Source organism: Pteropus medius, unplaced genomic scaffold (genome assembly GCF_902729225.1).
Source record: "Pteropus medius unplaced genomic scaffold, Ma_sr-lr_union100, whole genome shotgun sequence".
Taxonomy (NCBI): domain Eukaryota; kingdom Metazoa; phylum Chordata; class Mammalia; order Chiroptera; family Pteropodidae; genus Pteropus; species Pteropus medius.
This window is the reverse complement of record NW_024340695.1, coordinates 4,160,919-4,180,949: the sequence shown is the minus strand read 5'-3', so window position 1 is coordinate 4,180,949 and position 20,031 is coordinate 4,160,919. Positions and strand designations below refer to the sequence as shown.

The window sequence follows — 20,031 nt, the reverse complement described above, 5'->3', positions numbered from 1 at the left end:
TCCTCTTTTCACACTTTACATAACATTTGCCAACTCCTCTTTTTCTTCATGAAATCCTTGCGTTCCACGGAACTGACTTAGAGATGTGCATGAAGACATGAGTGGGTCCTCAGGGATAGACAACTCAGCCTTTACATCCTAGCTGACCCCATTTACTGTGGATGTACCCACCATATTAATAGAGAAGTTTAAGGGGGTAAAATCTTTCCTGAGAGCTATTAGGTAAGTATCTTTAGCTATAAATTACCGCCTTTAAATTATTGACCCAATGATTCTGCTTCTCAGCATCTTTCTCAATGAATTAATCACAGATGCAGATAGAGATTTTGGCCTAAGAATATTCATTGTAGTGCTTTATAAGAGTAAAAAAAATTACATATAATTTAAAGGTTCTTTATTAGGAGCTAGTTCAATAAATTATGGCATATCCACATGGAGAAATATTACGCAGCTATGTTTTAAGGAGCATTTAATGGCAAAGGAAAATAAACATGATATGTTGATTTAAAAAATCAGAATACAAAACAGTATGTTTGTTTACTATGTTTACAATTTGTTTAAAAATATAAGCACAGTAAAAAAGGATGAGAAAAAAGTGACTGGCAGTGGTTGTTGCTGAGTGGCAAAATTAGAGATGGGTTTTATATTAATCTTTATAATTTTCTCCATTCTCTAAACTTCCTATAATAAATATGTATTGCTAAATTAGAAAAAAGCAAACAAAAAAAAAATGAAGTGTATTCACCCTCAGTAATACAAAGATGAAGAACGTGAGCTTGTTTAAATGATCATTATTAATCTTTTCGATCCCTTTTATACCTCAGTGTTGACTCAATTCTGTCATATCATTTGTGATTATTCTATAATATTTTTATGATCTTGACATTCATTATTTTCTCAAGTTTAAACTTGAGTTGTCAAGCACATTTTTTAAGTTTTTCATAAATCTTACTTATCACATCGTTCTCGCATAAATGTAATCTCTTGAAATGCGGGAACAGTTTCCACAGCCGTTGAGCTTTCGGGAGCATTCCGGATGCTTTTAATGCGCTGAAGAAGCAGGGTCAGTAACAGCTGCTGCTTCTCCACATTCTCTTCATATTGGCTTAAACAGTCTAGTAGCTCAGAGAGTTCCTCTGTGGTGGCTGCTTCTTTTGTTTTGGAAATTTCAGGGAGTTCTTCTTGAAGATTATCTAAAATAATTGCTTCTCGTTCAATCTAGTTCAACAAACAAAAACAAGAGAACGAAAATAAGTAAAATAGACTCTTTCCATTTCAGGAATGGAAAACATACCTTGGCAACCATAATGTTTGTATACTGGCTCTACAAAAAGCACCTGATGCCATATCCTACTTCAAAGTAATATATGTCTTTTTATAGCTGGACTATTATACCTCCATGATCAGAATCCCATAGTTCCCAGCTACTGATCATGTAGATGTGTGATTAAAATGAAGTACTGCTGTTATGAGCTAAAGGAAATGCTGTTGAATATTTTCATAAGTAATTTCTTTCTCTTTCAGATTTCAGTTGCATAAAGCAACTATTTCTCCTGAGATACCCATAAGGTAGTTAGAATGAGCTTCACCAAACTGCTTCTACTGAGTATTAGAGGTTAGAAAACTACTGGATAATTTTTCTATGTTTCTTTTCTTTCACATCCCCTTCCAATGAGCTCAAAAAAGTAAGTCCGGTATGTCCTCATTACCCTGACACCTACACCAATGGGAAAGCAGCCCAAATTACTGAACTAATCATGTACTTATTGACAGCTATGTGCAGAACCCAAAAATACATTACTTACTACATCAAATAATGGGAAAAAATTGGAGTTCTATCAGCCCTGAACTCAGAATGAAGACACAGAGAATGAGATCCCTCTTCTGTGTCTCCTCAAATTCTCTGGCCCTCGCCTCAGCTGCACAGTCCATTTACCATGATCTGCTCTGGCACTGTTAACTCTGCTCCTCTATGTTCCAACCAAGTCAGGCATCTAGCAATCTTGACATTACAGAACATCACACCAGGCAACTATATTTATGATATCGTCTAACTGAAATGATGAATGAGAACCCGGATGACAGAGGGTAGGAAATGAAATAAAAAAAAAAATCTAGGAATTCCAAATTACGTTTCCAGGGGCCCAATGGTCTGGGGCATGCCAGAACCTCTATAAGGTAATGATCAAGTTGTTCAATCTTGTACCTCTACCGCTAAAAAAAAGGCACAGAACTAGATGAGCCTATGGAATTTTGGAGGCAATCCGTATATGCTATACTTGGATATATTGCTCAGATCCATTTATCAGAACACTGTCAATGTTAAGGAGGGCCTGGACAAAAAGAGGCACATCAGCAGGGCTGGGCTGTGGTATAAGCTGCCCTGCCACTTAGGCTATATAATCCAGTTGAGTCCCAATCGCTAGAATACATGGGTGCAGCGGTAGACTAGCCCCTCTCCAAGAGACCCAGTTAAGAAATTTGTGCTTTCCATCCCTTCAAACCTAAATTCAGGTAGATCAGAAGTCCTGGCTCTCATGCAGGTAGCTATATTTCCACTAGGGATTGAGATAAGTGTTCCACTGGGTCATTTTGCAGTCCCCCTGCCAAAGAACCAACATGCAAAGAAAGGAACTGCTATACTGACAGAGGTAATTGTACATCTAGAGTTTCCAACATGCATCCAGGTTCAAAGAACTACGTGTATAATCTAGGACTTAATGGAACATCTCTTGGTGCTTCTGTGCCCAGCTATAACCATAAATGGGCAACTGCAGCAACCAGGATCCAATAGGAGTAAAGCAAATAAAGGCTCTGATCTTTCCCATTTCAGCTCTCCTAGTCCCCCACTCCTGTTCCCTAAGATCACTTTCCAAAATAAACCACCTGCCTGCAAGTCCCTGTCTTAAGCTCTACTGTCTGCTGTGAGTTGGTAAGTGATTAAGGAGGGGAACACAAGAAGAATAATTTTTATTAGCACAATAATTTTACTCAAAAGCCGGGCAATTCTTCAACTTGTGAATGGATAAACAAACTGTTATATGTATGCTCAGTAAAATATTACCCAGGAATAAAAAGAAATGAACTACTGATTCAGGCAGCAACATGAATGAATCTCACGTGCATTATGCTTAGAGAAAACGGCCAAACTCATAAGGCCACAAATTATCTGTGTCCATTTATGTGTCATTCTGGAAATAACAAACTAGATTAATGGTTGCCATGGGCTGGAGGCAGATTCTGTTTAAGAAAACAGAGGTAAGACTGGTGGGTGAAAGGGGGAATAAATAAAAATGTAAATTTATTTTTTAATTTGTAAATTTAAACAGAACATTTAAGTTTTCAAAAATCTACTTATGCGAAACCTTTATTCCATAATGATACTGCATTATTATACAATTATGGACATTTTATTTATTTATTTTTTTATTAAAAAATTTTTTAAAATTATTTCACTTATTTATTTATTTGTTTGTTTTTTAAACACCTATAGCACCTGGTATTCCTAGGTGGTCTCCATCCAAGTACTAACCAGGCCCGAGATCAGACGAGATCGGGCGTGTTCAGGGTGGCATGGCCATAGACTAATTACAGACATATTAAAAACAGAAATTCATTTTGTATATATAAATTCACCAAACATGCTAACAGGATCTTGCATGTACAGGATCTTGCATGTACAGCTCTTTAGTTGATAGAATTTTTCTTCAATAGATAAAAGCTATTTTAAAATCTTACCTCAATTTGGTATGCACAAGTATCATTTACATTGATAGTTTAGTGGTAAACGCCAGAGTCTAAGTTTGAATTCTCTTGTACCATTCACGTGTGAACTGGGGCAAGTTACTCAATCTCACTGTCTCACTTTCCTCATCTATAAAATGAGGATTATGAAAATATCTACCTCATAGGATTATTGCAAAGATAAATGAAAATACATGTAAAGAGCTTAGAACTCTGTCTGACACATGCCCAATAAGCACCCACCAAATTTCAGTAGTTGTTATTGTTATTACATGAGAACATTTTATTTTCGTTCCTCCTTAAAAAACATTTTATTAGCAGATAATGTCAAATGTTTGTATGAATAATTAGAGTCCTAAATGAATGGGATCTGAATTAATAAAGCATAATTGCAAATGGGTATATAACAATAGAGAGACAATGTAATAAAATAAAAAGAACGAAAGCTTAGAATTAGTCTAGACCTGGGTTTGAATGAGAGCTGTCCCTCAAAAGTATCTACTAAATGTCCACTAAGTGTAAGTACCTGGTTGGATTCTAAAGTAACAGCAGTGAGCAAAAGAGATATGGTCCCAACCTGTAGGAGTCTATAGCTCAATCACTAGCTGGAAGGTCTTGTACCAACTTAAATCTCTCAGTGCCTCAGCTTCCCCATTAATAAAATGGTAATAATTCCTGAAGGCAATACAAGGATTCAGTGGCATCTTGTGTGAACTGCCTTCTTTGCGCAGCACACAATCTACTGCAGGAACTCAATAAATGGTACCATTGTGGATGGGGAAGAACTGGAGGCTAACAGTCCTGCTGAAAGTGTATTTTACAACGTTTCTTAGAGTTTTAACATTCAAGAGACTATTTACTAATTAACCCTACCAGCACCACCAAAATGATATTCATTTTCAAGAACATCAAGTTTTAAGCACGAAAATGTGACAGTACTGAACATTTAAATCCCAAAGTATGAGCTCTACCTCTAATGAAGTATTGATTCATTATATTTCTCTCAAGTAAATTCAGCAGGAATTTGAGAAGAATAAAAGAGAAGAGTTTCACCTAATATTCTGATTTGTATTTCATTTTACCTGATCCTTTGGAAAGATTAAAGAATACCTCAATATAATTTTACACTGTTTTAAATTTTCTTTCTAAATATATGTGAACCATGGTTAAATTAACATGTGTGATGGATATATGCTATGTGATTAATTCTTTGAGACAGTCTTCACAAAGAACTTCAGACATATGTTTAGGTCCACGCTTAACAACTGTAGTTAATTTCTATAGCTAATAATTATAGTTAATTTCAAAGGAGTTGGAATTATGTTAGGAACATAACAAACTAATTCTAACCTTTAGTACCAGGTAGAGACAGTTATTTTTAAGAGCGCTTTACTTCATCTACACAATATAGATTTTAAAGCTTGAAAGACAAAGTAATCACTTATTTTTAAGAATTATCTGATACCAAAAATTCCACTATTATGAAAGAATTTGAATCATTTCTCGGAGATTATTTTACTAGGACCAGACCTCTATGAACATTTGCATGTTACACATATGTGATGTAAACCAATGAGAGAGGTTGAGGCCTTGTTTTACATAAAAACAAAATGAAAAGTAATAAAACGACTTAAATGACATATGTTAGGAAAACTGTGAGGTGTGACTGTTGAAAATGAAGCACTTACTTCTTCACTGACAAATTTCCACTCCTGCTTCAGTTCTTCACACCACATCTTCCATTCTTTAGCAGCTTCCAGCAAACTCAGCCATTTCTCCCACAGAGCTGACACGGTTCTGAGCAAACATATGCCATTATTATCTGTGCACCTGGGTCTCAGATATCTGAGGGAGTGTCGTAGTTTCATTAATTCTTCTTTGGTTGATACAAGATTTGACACTAAGGCCTTAAAACGAAAGAAAGAAAGAAAAAAAGAAAGAAAAGGAACAGGAGGGCTATAATGTCTATTAATTTTTCTGAAAATTATAAACTATTTTAAATCTTGAACAATTAATGATTTTAAATCATCCACAAGTATTATATGATCCATTTTTTAGTCCTCTGGGAAGCCAATTTGAGACAGATAAGAATGATCTATGTATTACTGTATTGCACATAAATATAAAACTATGGGGACAAATAATAACCTATAAACCAATTTTTTCAAGTAAGAATGTGTTTTCAAAGGTGAATATCCTAGAAATCAATTTTGTTAAGTCTCATATTTTACTAGGTAGTTAATTTGCACAATACTTACTGAATCAACCACCAACATATTATTTAGGTTGTTTGTTTGGGGTGGATGTTAAGCACGGATGATTTAGAATGTTCTCTTCCAAATTCTAATAACATAGTACCATAGAATCGAATAGATAAAAATAAGCAAAAACTAAAATTTATTACTATTACTTGGTAATAGAGTATAAGAAGTAATCAGAATTTAACACTTATGATAGTTGCATTAAATTCTCTGTCATTTTAGTTGCATTAAATTCTCTGCCAGCAACATCCAACAAAATAATATGAAAGGTAAAGCTTTAGAAAGAGTGATCAATGGGACAGCTTGCTGCTGGGGAGACAACGGCCCTGTGAACTTGACTGACCAAATCTCTCAGAACCACTGCTTCACTTTTCCCCTTGGCTTTTGGTCTCAGCACTTTTCTTGAATGTACGATTCAGACTGAAGAGTTCTGTGGGCCATAACAGAGCACCGTCCGCTGCTGCCTCCACCTGTTTCCTGCCTTTTTTTTTTTTTGCACACAATCTTACTGGAGATTTGCAAACACTTTTACCTTGCTCTGTTCCAAGCATTCTAAAGCTTCTTTGTAAGACACTGGCAATGGGGACATAGACATCCCGAGAACTGTTTCCATATGGATGAGGTCACTGCCAATTTTCTCTTTAATTTTTCCATAGCATTTGTAATTCTCGAGACACCTAGTGAATTAGAAAAAAAGTGATATTAAGTTTCATTTAGGGCATAAATTCTGAAATTCCCAGAATGAATTCTGAACACAATAGAAAACAGAATACAATTCTTTTTTGCTATTCAGTGTATTTCAATGAATTTTTATTGACTACCTCCTCCTCACAGGGACCTGCAGAAGACCTTTACTGCCAAGTTTAACAGGCAGATAAGACTAGTCTGAAACACCTTAATTGGAAAACTGCATTTTTTAACACTGCTTATGAGGTGTAAATTGATATAACTCTTGTAGAAAACCAGTTAGTCTTAAAAATGCTCATATCTTTTGACTCATTAATTCAACTTTTGCAATTTAACTCAAGGAATTAATCCTAAAACGGTATAAGGAATTTATCCTAAAACTAATAAAACCTTTTGTACAACATTTTTATTTACTAGACTACTGATTGGCAAAATTGAAACACTTCATATATAACAAAATATTTAGGATAATAAATTTTTAAAGCACATGAAATATTTAGGATAATGATTACTTAAACAAAAGATAGCTGAGTAAATTACAATAATCCATTTTATAAAATATATAGCAATTACAATTATTCCTATAGAGTCTTTGTTACAATAAGGAAAAGAGTTCATTTTATAAATAAGAGGCAGCATATTTTTATATAGCATAATGTTGTGATATATTTAAAAATAGTATGAATAAACTTATGTATTTAAAACAGATACAGCCTAAATCCCCCACTAAAATCAATTAAAAATTCAGTATCAAGTATTTCTCTTAACTCTTAAAACACAGTAATATGCTGGCAAAAACTTAAGGAATATTCAGAGGCCCCAAACTAATACACTGAAATAAAATAAACTCTGGAGCCGTTTCTTATTGAGGACATCTCGAGTTCTAATCTTATTGATGTGAACTTCTCCTGGAATGCTGGGGACAGTCACCCAGGACAGATGTTTACTAGGAGACCTCTTTGCAAAGATATGTGTTACACATATAGCCACAAAAGATCAACCTCCAAAATATAAAATAAATTCCTACAAATCAATAAGAAAAAGATGAACAACCCAATAAAAACTGTGGAAAGGCTTGAACAGGTATTTTTCAGAAGAGGAAATTGAACTCAGAAGAGGAAATACGAATTCAAATGTGAAAGAAGAAATATTTTTAAAAGAACCTCAAATTCATTAGCAGTAATAGAGATGCAAATTAAAACCATAATGAAATATTACTTCTCATTCATAAGACTGGCAAAAATTAAATCTCACAACATCAAGTTTTGGCAAGGATATGGGACAATTGGAACACTACTATGCTTCTAGTCTGAGTAGAAATGGGTAAAATTTTTTGAAATTTAAAAATTAAGATATGCATATTTTTTGACCTGGCAACCATAATCCTAGGTATACACCCAAGGGAATCTCTTGCTTTAAAAATGTTCTTAGCAGAACTGTGAATGCAAAAACGATGTAATAACCCAAATGTCTATCAATAGCTGGGTGATAGACTTTTATTATAGATAGGAACATAAATAAATTTCAGGATAATGATGAGTTTGAAATAAATGAAGTAATAGAAAATACATATACTTGAAAATGGGACACAAACATATGGTAAAAATATTTTTTAAACAATATAAAGTATTTAGAATAATGATTACTTCTAAGAGAAGAAGGAATGAGCACACAATGGAATTCAAATCTCATAATGTTTATCTTTGAATCTTTGGGTACAAAGCTGCTGAGCACTATTCTTTATAATATATGCAGATTTTTGTTAACATTCTGCTTGAAGGGGATTAAGAGGTACAAACTTAGAGTTATACATAAGTCGCAGGGATGTAATGTGTAGCACAGGGAATGTGACCAATAATATCACAATAACTTTGTGACAGATGGCTACCAGATTTGTGGTGATCACTTCGTAAGTTGTATGAATGTCAAATCACTATGTTGTACACCTGAAACTAATATAGCATTGTTTGTCAACTATAATTAAAAAGAGCTTCACATTCCAGAGTAGAGGAAAAAAAAAATGGAAACCAAAAATTCTGCTGTATGTACTCAATAATAAGAAAAAATATTATATCTAATGTGTAATAAATGTTATTTCTAATGTATTTCTAATAAGAAAAAATAAGTATTATTTCTAATTATGCATAAATCTATATTTTATGTTCGTAAAGCATTACCTTAGGAAAGAAGTACCTACCTTTGCATTTCAGCTTCCTTTACTGTGGCTGCCTCCATCAGGGCTGAGTTCTTAGAAACTATCTCTTGTAAAGTACACTGAAGCTGCAGTTTGGCCTCAGGGCTGGCTATGCTCTCCAATTTCTCGGTAAGGTCCTGGATGTCTGCTATTGAGGATTCCAATTCCTCTCGTTTCCAGCGAGGCATCACCAGTGATTCTTCTGGATTATCCAGGTCTACCCTATGGTATGCAACGATGGCTTCAAGGGCAGTGATGATCCCCATCGCCCTGGTGACGGCCTCATTGTAGTGTGTCATATTTTCATAAGCATCATTCAAGACATTCTGGTAAACAGGAGATTAAAAGCTGTGACGAAATTGTCAAACTTCTGGGATTTTTATCATTCTTGAATTTTTGTGGTGTACTGATAACATGCCTCTGAGTCTTATGAAAATCAGCATCTCATGCTTTTAGTTTGACTAGTGTTTTAAAATGAGTAAGTTTTTGTTTGCATAAAGAAAAACTGTTTCCGGATTTGCTAGAAAATCTAATCTATAGTCAAAAATACATTTCATGAATCATGTCTGATGATTTATGTTTCTGCTCTAGAACTCTTGTATTAGACTATGAATTAAGTAAAACAATATATTTAATGTATACAGCCTTAATCAATATTTGTGGAAAAAGATGAAAAGGAAACAAACAAAACCACCCAGAACCTCTTCTGTTTTTAATTTAATGGCTCTGCCACTAATTTTGTTTTGAGCACATCACTTAATGCCTTCAGACCTCAGTCTTCTCAATGAAATGAAAAACATTTGAAAAAAATAACTTTAAAGGTCCTTTGCAGTCCATTCTAATCATATTATTTTCGAGATTTATGTACATTGCTTCTGGAAACTATTAAAATCAAATAAAGAAAGATACAGAGAACAGACTGCTGGTAGCCAGAGGTAGGGGTGGGAGTGGGCAAAATGAGAAAAGGGGGTCAAAAGCTACAGACTTACAGTTATAAAATAAAAAGTCATGGTGATGTAATATATGACATGGCAACTATAGTTAATAACACTGTACTTCATATTTGAAAGTTGCTAAGAGACTAGATCTTAAAAGTTCTAATCATAGGGGAAAAAATTCTGTAACTGTATGGTGACAGATGTTAACTAGACTTGTTGTGATCATTTTGCAATATATACAAATATAGAATCATTATGTTGTACACATGAAACTAATGTTATGTGTCAATTATACCTCAATAAAAAAATGAAGTAGAGAAGTATTCAATTTACTCAACATTTGTTAAGCATCAATTTAAAGAACATATTAGGGTTCGTAGAATGGACATCACATTTCTGCAGCATTTATACCTATCAAAATATTGCAAATATATTATCTAATAAGTCTTGAATTAAAGGGAGTTAATTTCCCCATCCTATAAATTTAATGTGACAATTCTGAAAACACAGTGAAAGGCATTATATTAAACACAGTGTTTTCCAATGTTGCCTATGATATCTACCCTATAATTGCAGGAAAGAAAGAAGTAGGTTGGAGTCACTCTGCAACAGAGGTCAGCAAATTTTTCCTATAAAGGGTCAGACTAAATATTTTAGGCTTTGCAGGCCATCTAGACTATCACAACTACTCAGTCCTTTTATTGTAGCACGAAAGCAGCCACATACAATCTGTAAAAGAATAGGGCAGGGTTGTATTCCAATAAAACTTTATTTACAAAATCAGGCACTATGGGCAGACTTGGCCCACGGGCCTTAATTTGATGACCTCTGCTTTAAAATCAGACAGATCTTAACTTGAATCCTAGTTCTGTTACTGTTACAAGATCCTGAGAAAACTGTTGATGTTTCTGAACTTCAATTTCCTTATTTTAAAATGGGACTATAATAGCACTCACCTCACTGTTGCTGAGATGATTAAAGGTGAGGTGTTCAGCACAGTGCCTAGACATTGTAAGTTCTAACTGAATGTTAGTTATTACTCAGTGTTCTTTTCTCTACACCATATTTCTTTCATTGTGCCCTACTAGTTTTAAAAAACAAAAACAACTTTGCTCTAAGCTCAACCGAGGCTACAAGGGATATAAAAACAAGGAATAAAACTCATCTTTTCCCAAACTATGTCTTTCGTTTATGTAGGTTTAGCACTATTTTAGATGTAGAATGAGTTGGGATTATGAACTGACACTTTGCAATTTTTTAATTGACTATTCTGAAGAGAATTTTCCTGCAGAACCTGTAACTTCTTGAGAAGTGCCAGTATTAACTGAAATAAAACATAAAATCTTTGAAATAAAAATAGATGTTAACCACCCAATTTAAAAACTTACTGTGCGCAAATCGATGCTTGTATTAAGCTGCATGTAAAGATGTTCAATGTCATGTAATTTTGTCTCCACATCACTAGCTTCAGAAGAGTTTTCTGCTATTTGCTTCTCAGTAACAGTTACAGCTTTAATGCTATACATTTCCGCCTGAACTTGTTCTTGAAATGCTTCGCAATTATCCATTTCACGTTGAATATGTTCGATTTTCAAATTTATAAGTAAAGGCTGTTGTAACTGAGATTTTATCTGGTTCAAAACATGTAAGGAATTTTCTAGTTTGTCCTGAAAATTCTTTTCATCTATTTCTTTTGGTTGGGATTCTAGTGCTATGTTTTGGAGAGCTCTGTGTAACTCATCATTTTCTTCTGCATATGGCTTTATTTGTAGTATTTCTTTCTCTTTGAACAAGTCACCAAAGGCCTTATTTTCACTTAATTTCTTTACTATCTCATGATATAAGCATATGGCTTTCTCGATTCTCTGATTCAAAATTTGAGCACTGAGTAGACGGCTTTCTGGTGAAGTATTAGAGGCTGTTAGTACTCTTTCAGCCCTTTTCTTAATTTGCAAATCCATTGCCCTCAGTTTACTTAGTGATGCTTGATATTTGCCATATTCTTTCATAAATGTGTCCAACTTCTTAATTTTTTCTTCGAGTTCCTTTTCTTTTTCAATTGCTTGGGACCGTAACTGGTCAAGCTGGGAACAATCCCAGTTCAGTCCTATATCGTCAAATACTTCTTTAAGTTTCATTAACTGTAAGATACTAGATTGAATACCAGTGAGTCGGTCTTTAAGACTATAGAACTCTTCTTTAACATCCTGATTTACTTCTTGCTTTAGCAGCAGTTCATTGTGCTGTATGTTATCAAGTTCCTTCTGAAGCACAGATGTTTGTTCATGGAATTTTCTGGAAAAATTTATCTTGTGTTCTACTTCATTACATTTATTCTGAATGAATCTTTGTGTTCTGTTGGCTCTCGTCTTAAGGTTTTTCAATTGATCATCCAGAAATAATCTTTCAAACACATTTAGATCCTTACAAATGTTTGTTAGTTCCTGAAGATGTGCTGAGATTATGCTCTCAATTTCTTGCAGTTCCTTCTGAGAAGTCATCAAAGTGACACGCTGATGTTCTAGTTCAGCTTCTGTGGAGGGTGTTCCCATTTTGGGAACTGTCAATGTTTCACTTCCTTGGAGAGAAAGCTGAACCTCCCCAATTGCTGCAACAAGTCTGCTTCTTTCTTCCAATTTAAATTCTAACAGCTGGGACCTTTGAGTCGATTTTAAAACTAGCATTTGGCATTGACTTTGTAAGTCCTGTAGGAGGTTATTTAATTCATCACTCTCATGTGCTGTAAGGTTAGTAATGTTATTTTTGACGTCTTCAACCAGTGACTCCACAGCCTGCTGCTTACCCAGGATGCCATCGTGCATCACTTTGCATTTTCTGATCTGAGAAAGAATGTCATCTGGGAGAAGGGAAATGGTAGGAACGAGTTCACCTAAAAGATTCTTGACCCATAAGATTGTCTCTTTCACCTTGTTTCTCACTTCACACTTCTTGATCTGATTTTCCAGCTCTCTGTTTAATGGCTCCAATGCTTCCAATTGCTTCTGCAAGTTATTTATTGCATCTTCCAAAATCTTCTTCTCTTTTTCTCCCCAAATCCTCTTCATCTGGAGTTCAGCTTGCCCCTTTAAAACAGACAACCTGTGCTTGAGAGTCTGGAGTTCAGTGACCAAGGCAACCATACTTTGTGTCCCTTCCTGTTCTGGCGAGCTCAGCCTTAACTGGAGACACTGCTGCTGCTGCTGCAGAGAAATGTCAAGGTCTTGGATCTTACTCATGAGAAATGTAAATTCCTCATGTTCCACCACTTGCTGAGAATACTTCTTTTGAACCAGTTGTTCCACTTGCTCCCACCCATGTTCAAGTTGCCTGATCTGGCTTTCTAACAACTTCTTATCCATGTCAGTCAGACAGTTTGATAAATTTTCCCATTCAATTTTCATCTTGCTTAAAGAATCTTTTGCTTTTTCTACTGATGCCAGCAATTTCTGAATTTTGGCCAGATAGGTTGCATTGTCCAGTGATCCCCTGAAAAAAGAAGAAAAATGGAGCTTGTTAATATTTAGATAGATAACATTAAAAGAAATTAATTCTGCGTTGAATTCACAGAAGCGAAGATTAGGTTGTCTATAAGAGCACTATGTCTTTAAAATAAAATCAGAATCTTGTTTACTATGGTTTTCAATTAGTTTGGGACACTGTAGAGAACTCACCTATAATATATGAGTATCATAAAAATTCAGAACCACAGAAAAAGAGTGAAGAATGAAAGGAACAATATATATAAAAGTACTCTGTAACCTGTGAAATACTTGCACAAAGGTTAGTCTAGGGCTAAGAGAAATCACTACAACAGTCAGCCCCTTTGTTATCTTCTTTCCAATAATAATGATATACTAAGAAGGTATAATCATCAGGCTAATCTTTTGAATACAAAAATGTTTCCTCATAGAGTATTACTGAAAGTAAACCTCATTTAAACATAAATATAAACATAATATAAATAATGAGAAAATGTTTACATGTTAAGACTATAACAATTTACTATTGTTTTCAAAGCCAAAAAGAGTACATCTATTTTAATAGGAACCATTACAATATATATATATATATATTTTAAATATGTTCCGAAATATTTAAACTAATTATGCTGATATTAAACAATTGTATATGTTTCTCTCCATCCCCATAGTTTAGAATAAATTCTTGATGAAAAGAATACTGATTTCCACAGAACTTAAATCTATTTTGCAGATATTCAGAGTATGAATTAACTGTTTAACAAATTAATTTTTTAGATTTGTATAATTTAATTATAAAATTAGTATCAGTAATATAATTTTCTTGCCTGAAACTAAGTTTTCTTTAATGGCTTCCATATGGAATTAATTTCCACACTGTAGTATTAAAATCATAATATCCTTTATAGTATAAACTCTTAAAACCCTAGGCCTGTCCAAGATAGGGGAATTTGTGCTTGAATAAAATGAATGCAAGTCTTAAATTTTTACACTTACACTTTTAGACTCTCTTTTTCTGTCAACAAGGCTTTCATCAAGGATTCAACTGCAGCAAAGTGTTCCTGAAAATCTTTAAGGAGACAATATTGGCTTTCTTTATTTTTCTTCAAAGTAATAAGTGCCTGAAGCAGATTGTCCAAGTGCTGCACTGAATTCCTTGTACTGTGGAGAGCCAAGGCACTTGTTTCTGTTTTGTTGAAATATTCAGTTTGTTCTACTGGTTCAATGGCTGCCTTCTTTGCTTCCAATTGGCTATATAATTCCTAAAAACAAGTCAAGGAAATCGGTAAGTGTATATTCACTCATTTACTTATTAATTAATTCATTCATTTTCGAACTCTATCCCAAGATGATGTTTTAAATATTTCATTTGCACATAGAGAAACTTAAGGCCTGACATTTAAAAGATTTTTTTCACTAGAATTATGTTAAAATCTAGACTAAAACTCACCATTGGTCTAGCATTTAATAGCAATTAGATTATCCTATTGTGTCAAAAGGTTCTATAACGTCAAAAGGAAGATTTCTTTTATTTTTATTATTTATATACACCTCCTATTTCATGTTTTAGATACATGTTTACTGTATGTAAACCTAGTTAAAATTGTAGGGTCGTTTTTAAAAATGTGACCAAGTATTGTACTTTTAGATTACTATACATAGCTATATGTATATAAATACATAAACACGGCTATCTAAACACAGGTATAAAAACATAATGTTGATAATCAGAAAAAATAAAAGGAATCTGTCAAAATCAGATGAATATATATGACTAAGAAAAGGCATGATGACAAGTCAGAATCTCTAAATTTTGTTACTGAATAAGTAAGTTTTTAGGAACTTTGTGAAAAGGAACACTAATGGTCATTAAACTCCTCCACTTTTTAAATGGAAAGAGTTATACAACTTACTGATGAGTACATAATTATATAGTTACCAAATTGATCATCAGGCAAAGGTTAAATAAGACTTTTCACTCTGTGCAAGCAAGTTTCTGGTAATTAAAAGATATTGTATCGCTCTGGATAAATGATGCAATCATGTTGCCAGTGTTTTTCTTGTTTCCATACCTCTATCTCTTTTAATTGTTCATTTCTTAACGTAACATCTAATTCTAAAGGTTGATTTTGCAGCTCATTGACTTTCTGCTCATCTTCAGTGTTTTTCATGCTTTCTTGAACATTGAGAGAAAGTTGTTTTGACAAAACCATTTCCACAGCTGAATTCTGAAAACATAAAAAGATTAATTGCTGAATAGTCTGCCTTTCAAATAAATAATTATTTTTCTTGCTGAAAGCACTGCAGTGTCTATTTATTCATATTAAAGACTTTTTTTAAAAAAGTATATTTGAACATGACCAAGGATAATTTTTCCATGTAACATTTAATGTCAATATTGATATTTCAAGAAAAGTTAAACTTTTTTGACAAGACAATATAGGATCTAGCAATGTTCAATTATATACAGAGGCATAATTTATATAATCAAAGAAAGAAAAGATATGAAAACAGAAGTTTCAAAGTTTATACTTAGTATTCACCATGATGCCGAGAGCAGGGAAAATAATAAACATTCAATGTTACCTATTAATAGTTTAAAATAATAGTGGATAAATGGAGGAAACAACAAGATTTCATGATATTAAGAATGATTTATGCCTTAACCAGTTTGTAGTAAGAATTTTAACCTATGTAAGGCAGAACAGATTATATATGGAAAAAATTTGATCTTTTCTGAAAACTATAAGAACTTGAGGTTCTCAGTAGGATAGAGACAGCATCTGCATTCATTTATTCATTCTTTCAACAAATATTGGTTGAGCGTTTACATGTACCAGGCACCATGTTGGTAATTTTAAAAGATTTCCATAATTTTGCTAAGATATTAGTTTTTATTTCCAGGTTATTTTACAAATGAAATGCCATTTAATTCTGCTATATACTTTCATGTCAGTAAAATCTTTGAGGTATCAAGTCTATGAATAAAATGTGCCCATACCCCAAACACGGTTACATTTGTTGTCTTAAAAATACTACCTAGATAGTAATGTAAGATGTTAACAGTTTGGGAAACTGGGTAAGGGATACATGGGAACTTTCTGTACTACCTCTGCAACTTTTCTGTCAGTGTGAAACTATTCTAAAATTAAAAGTTTATTTAAATAAGATAGGTTCTGTCTGGAGCTTCACTGATACTAAGTGATTAAAAATTTTCGGCTGGCTTTTACTGGTTTTGAAATACTTGGCTGGCACTAAGTACAAGTCATTTCTCTAAAAAGAAGACAAATGATTGAAATGATTTTGCAAATTTCCTCCAGTTCAACAATTCATTGTGGTTAAATCTATATGGAGGGCAGCATAAAGGGAAAAGGCCCGGGAAGGCTATGAGAGGAAAGGACAGGTGCCGCAATACAAGCTTCGCAGCAATGGGGGCCTCTTTGCCGTGAGCCACAGGATATGAGGTGGACGCCTGCCTCTTTTCCACCTGATGGTTCCTGTTACTTACAATATCCTCAAACTCCACATGAGGAACAAGAGCTAAAGGTCTAGATTCTAGGTAAACTTTACTTATTACTAATCTTCTACTAAGAATTCATAGCCCTTGGTCTCTCTTACCTGATGGACGAGTGACTAAGAACTAGCAACCTTTGCAATGTGCCATTTGTAATCTGCCTTTAGTGGTCAGAGAGCGCATTCTGAAAAACCTGAAATCACCCCAAAACGCCATTTGTTTACTAACCCCCACAGCCATGTTCCTATGCTGGCAGAATATCCAACAGAATCGCTCAAACGAACATTTCAAATTTAAAAAGTAACATTCCTTTGCTCATGCCAGAGAGGTTGGAACACAGATTGAAGGTCCTGATTGGCTCATGAAAGATTCTTTCGTAACCAGTCATCCTTTGCTCATCACCCTTGGCTCTATTTTATTTTGATTTTGTGGGCTTATTTAAAAGTATAAGCTATTTCAAATATACTTAAAAGAATAAATTATGACAGATACTCATTCCCCGCAAAACAAACATATGTGATATCATTTTCCATATTAGAAATATAATTTCAAGCCCAACCCTTATCCCTTTTTCATCTTTTTTCCCACAGAACCACTAAAATCCACACATACAAGTTTTATACTTTTAATACACATATTAGTATTTATACAGTACTCATGTATTTTTAATTCTTATAAAATTAGAATCATGCATATATTGTTTTATGTCTTTCTCCCACTCAGTTGTATGTTCTGAGGTTTACCCGTGTTGACAGATATAAAAAGTACAGTCATTTTAGCTTTGTGTACTATTCTGCTTTCTGGATGAACACGACAGCTACTATGAATAACATTTTTCCAATTTTTCCCATTATAGATGTTGCCGTGATAAATATCTTTGTGTGGGTCTTTTTGCACAAATGTGTGAGTTTCTTTAGGCTATTTTCCTCGAACTGTAATTACTAGTGACAGAATATGCTCCCTTTGATTCTCAATAGTTATCAATTTTTTCTCCAAACTGAATTACAATTTTTATACCCACCAGCATGGCAAAAGAATTTGTATTTTCCCTAATCGTCTCCAACATTTGGCGCTAACAGACTTTAATTTCTGCCAATGTAATGGGTGTGAAATTGATAACATTATTTTTTAATGCTATTTCCCTAGCTGCTAACAAGACAAAGCTATTCTTCATATCCTTATTGGTCACGTGAGTCTTACCTTCTCTTCATAGACTTTTAATTGAGATGCCATTTTGGCTGTTCTTTTCACATTCTGGATACTAATCTTCTAACAGTTTTATGCATTGCAATTATTATCTTCCAGTAGAGATAGTCTTTAAACTTTGTATCTTTGTATGGGGTGGCTTTTGTTGAACAAAAGTTTAATGTTTTAATGCAGTCAAGTTTACCAAATTCATCAATCTTTTCCTGTTTTGGATTCTGCTCTTAAAGCCTGTTTAAGATAGTCTTCCATGCCCTGAGATCACAGAAATAGTCCTTATATTTTCTTGCGAAGGTTTTAAATTTTTTCCCTTCATATGTAAGTTTTCCTGTAACATATTTTTGCATAAGGTTTAAGAAAGGTAAATTCAATCTTCGAAAATTTAAGTATTTTGCCTCACTCTAAACTGACAGTTTACAGGCCTTTTTAGTTGTATCACAGCAAAATGAATAAAAGACAGATGGTGAAGGGTACTAGTTTTGAAGATACAATTTAAAATAATTCTAATCCTGATTTTCTTGCCTGAAGCAAAAAACTCATTTTCATCTGTTTTCCTTTAATCTTTGCTAGACTATTAATTTTGAGCCATTATGTAATATATCTGTCATAGGCAATTAAAACATGGTCTTATCAGGAAAAAAAATTGATAGTTTAGTTGAATATGAAGTGTAGGTTGTTGACATTAATTTTTGTAGGTTGTTGACATTAATTTTTGTCCCAGCCCCATGAAAATGCTATTACATTGTCTCCTGGCTTTCGGTGTTAAGAACTCTGTTATCAACATAATTGTTCTTTTTTCTTTGGTTGCCTTTGAAATTCTACTTTTTGGCTTTAGTGATATACTACTTAAATACAATGTATTTATGTAATAATTTGTTTCTATTTAGCTGTTTAAAACTCTCTGTACTTCCTGAAGTTTCAAATTTTTCCCTAATTCTGGAAAATTTTCAGCATCGCTTTTCCTCCATTCTCTCCTCCTAGAATTCTTATCAGAATTGTGTTAGCCCATTTCAGTAAAGCCTCTGGGTTTCTTAAAATCTCTAATTTTCCATCTTTTTATAGCTCTGTGTTGGATCATGGGTAATTTTCTCAGTCACAATTTTCTTAGCTCTAGCTAACTCTCTCTTCAAGCTGAGTCAAGTTTGCTACTTAATGTGGCCAGAGTAATCTGAATTTCAATGATTATTCTTTTACTTATTGAAATTTCATATGGTTTTCTCAAATATTCCCCTTTTTTTTTCAAAGTACTTAATTCCTTCCTTATGATTTCAAATCCTTCTTTTATACCATACTCATTTAAAACATATTATTGTATAATATCTTCCAGATTGCTGCATTGTCTCACTTTCAACATTTGTAGTGATGAAGACTTTTCTCTGTAGTAGAATATTCCTTGGTGTTATGGATTGATTGATTTACATTAACTCATAGTTATCAGACTTTTTTTTTTTAACTCCATTGTGGGAATCCTTATGTCCTGATTGGTAAAAGTGATCCCTCTGTGTGGATTTGTTTGCTTTTTCCAGGTACCCCAAAAAGGGAGAGAGGGAGATAGACAGATCGATATAGAGTCTGATTTTCATGTTAATTTCTGGACTTGAACTGATCCACAATGCAAATAGTATAGATTTGGACTCTAAAACTATTTGAGATACAGGATTTGGTTTAGTTTCTCATGAGAGACCTTTTCTTCCCAACTATAGTCAGAACAAACTAGTCTTGGTCCTTTCTCTGGATAGAGATTTTTTAGTCTACCTTTCTCCCTAGGTAAAAACTTTTCAAGAGGTGTCTGTTCCAGAGGATCCGTTCCAATGCATGGCCTCTCATGCGCCATCATGAACTCTAAGGCCCTGGACACCTGAGTCTGTCTCTTCTCATGGTTCCTGAAATTTCTCTTTAAAAATAGCATAAACATAAGACAAAGTATAAATTTTAAATAGTGTAATAAGTGTATATACTGAGCCTCTGAGCATAAATGGAATTTTTAAAGTAAAAAATAAATTTCAAGTGA

General features: G+C 33.7%; 1 protein-coding gene across 4 annotated transcripts in view; it reads right to left on the bottom strand.

The window, feature by feature from the left end:
* The window catches only part of LOC120603797 (nesprin-2-like), a 226,721-nt gene that overhangs the window by 68,002 nt on the left and 138,688 nt on the right, over positions 1–20,031 (bottom strand). For all 4 annotated transcript variants that reach the window (XM_039864585.1, XM_039864589.1, XM_039864593.1 and 1 more), the window contains exons 46-52: positions 15,376–15,531; positions 14,300–14,565; positions 11,213–13,310; positions 8,890–9,212; positions 6,538–6,682; positions 5,433–5,651; positions 953–1,218 (exon numbers count right to left, since the gene is read on the bottom strand). In XM_039864585.1, the coding sequence (XP_039720519.1) occupies positions 953–1,218; positions 5,433–5,651; positions 6,538–6,682; positions 8,890–9,212; positions 11,213–13,310; positions 14,300–14,565; positions 15,376–15,531 (3,473 nt within the window). The remainder of the gene's footprint in view (positions 1–952; positions 1,219–5,432; positions 5,652–6,537; positions 6,683–8,889; positions 9,213–11,212; positions 13,311–14,299; positions 14,566–15,375; positions 15,532–20,031) is intronic.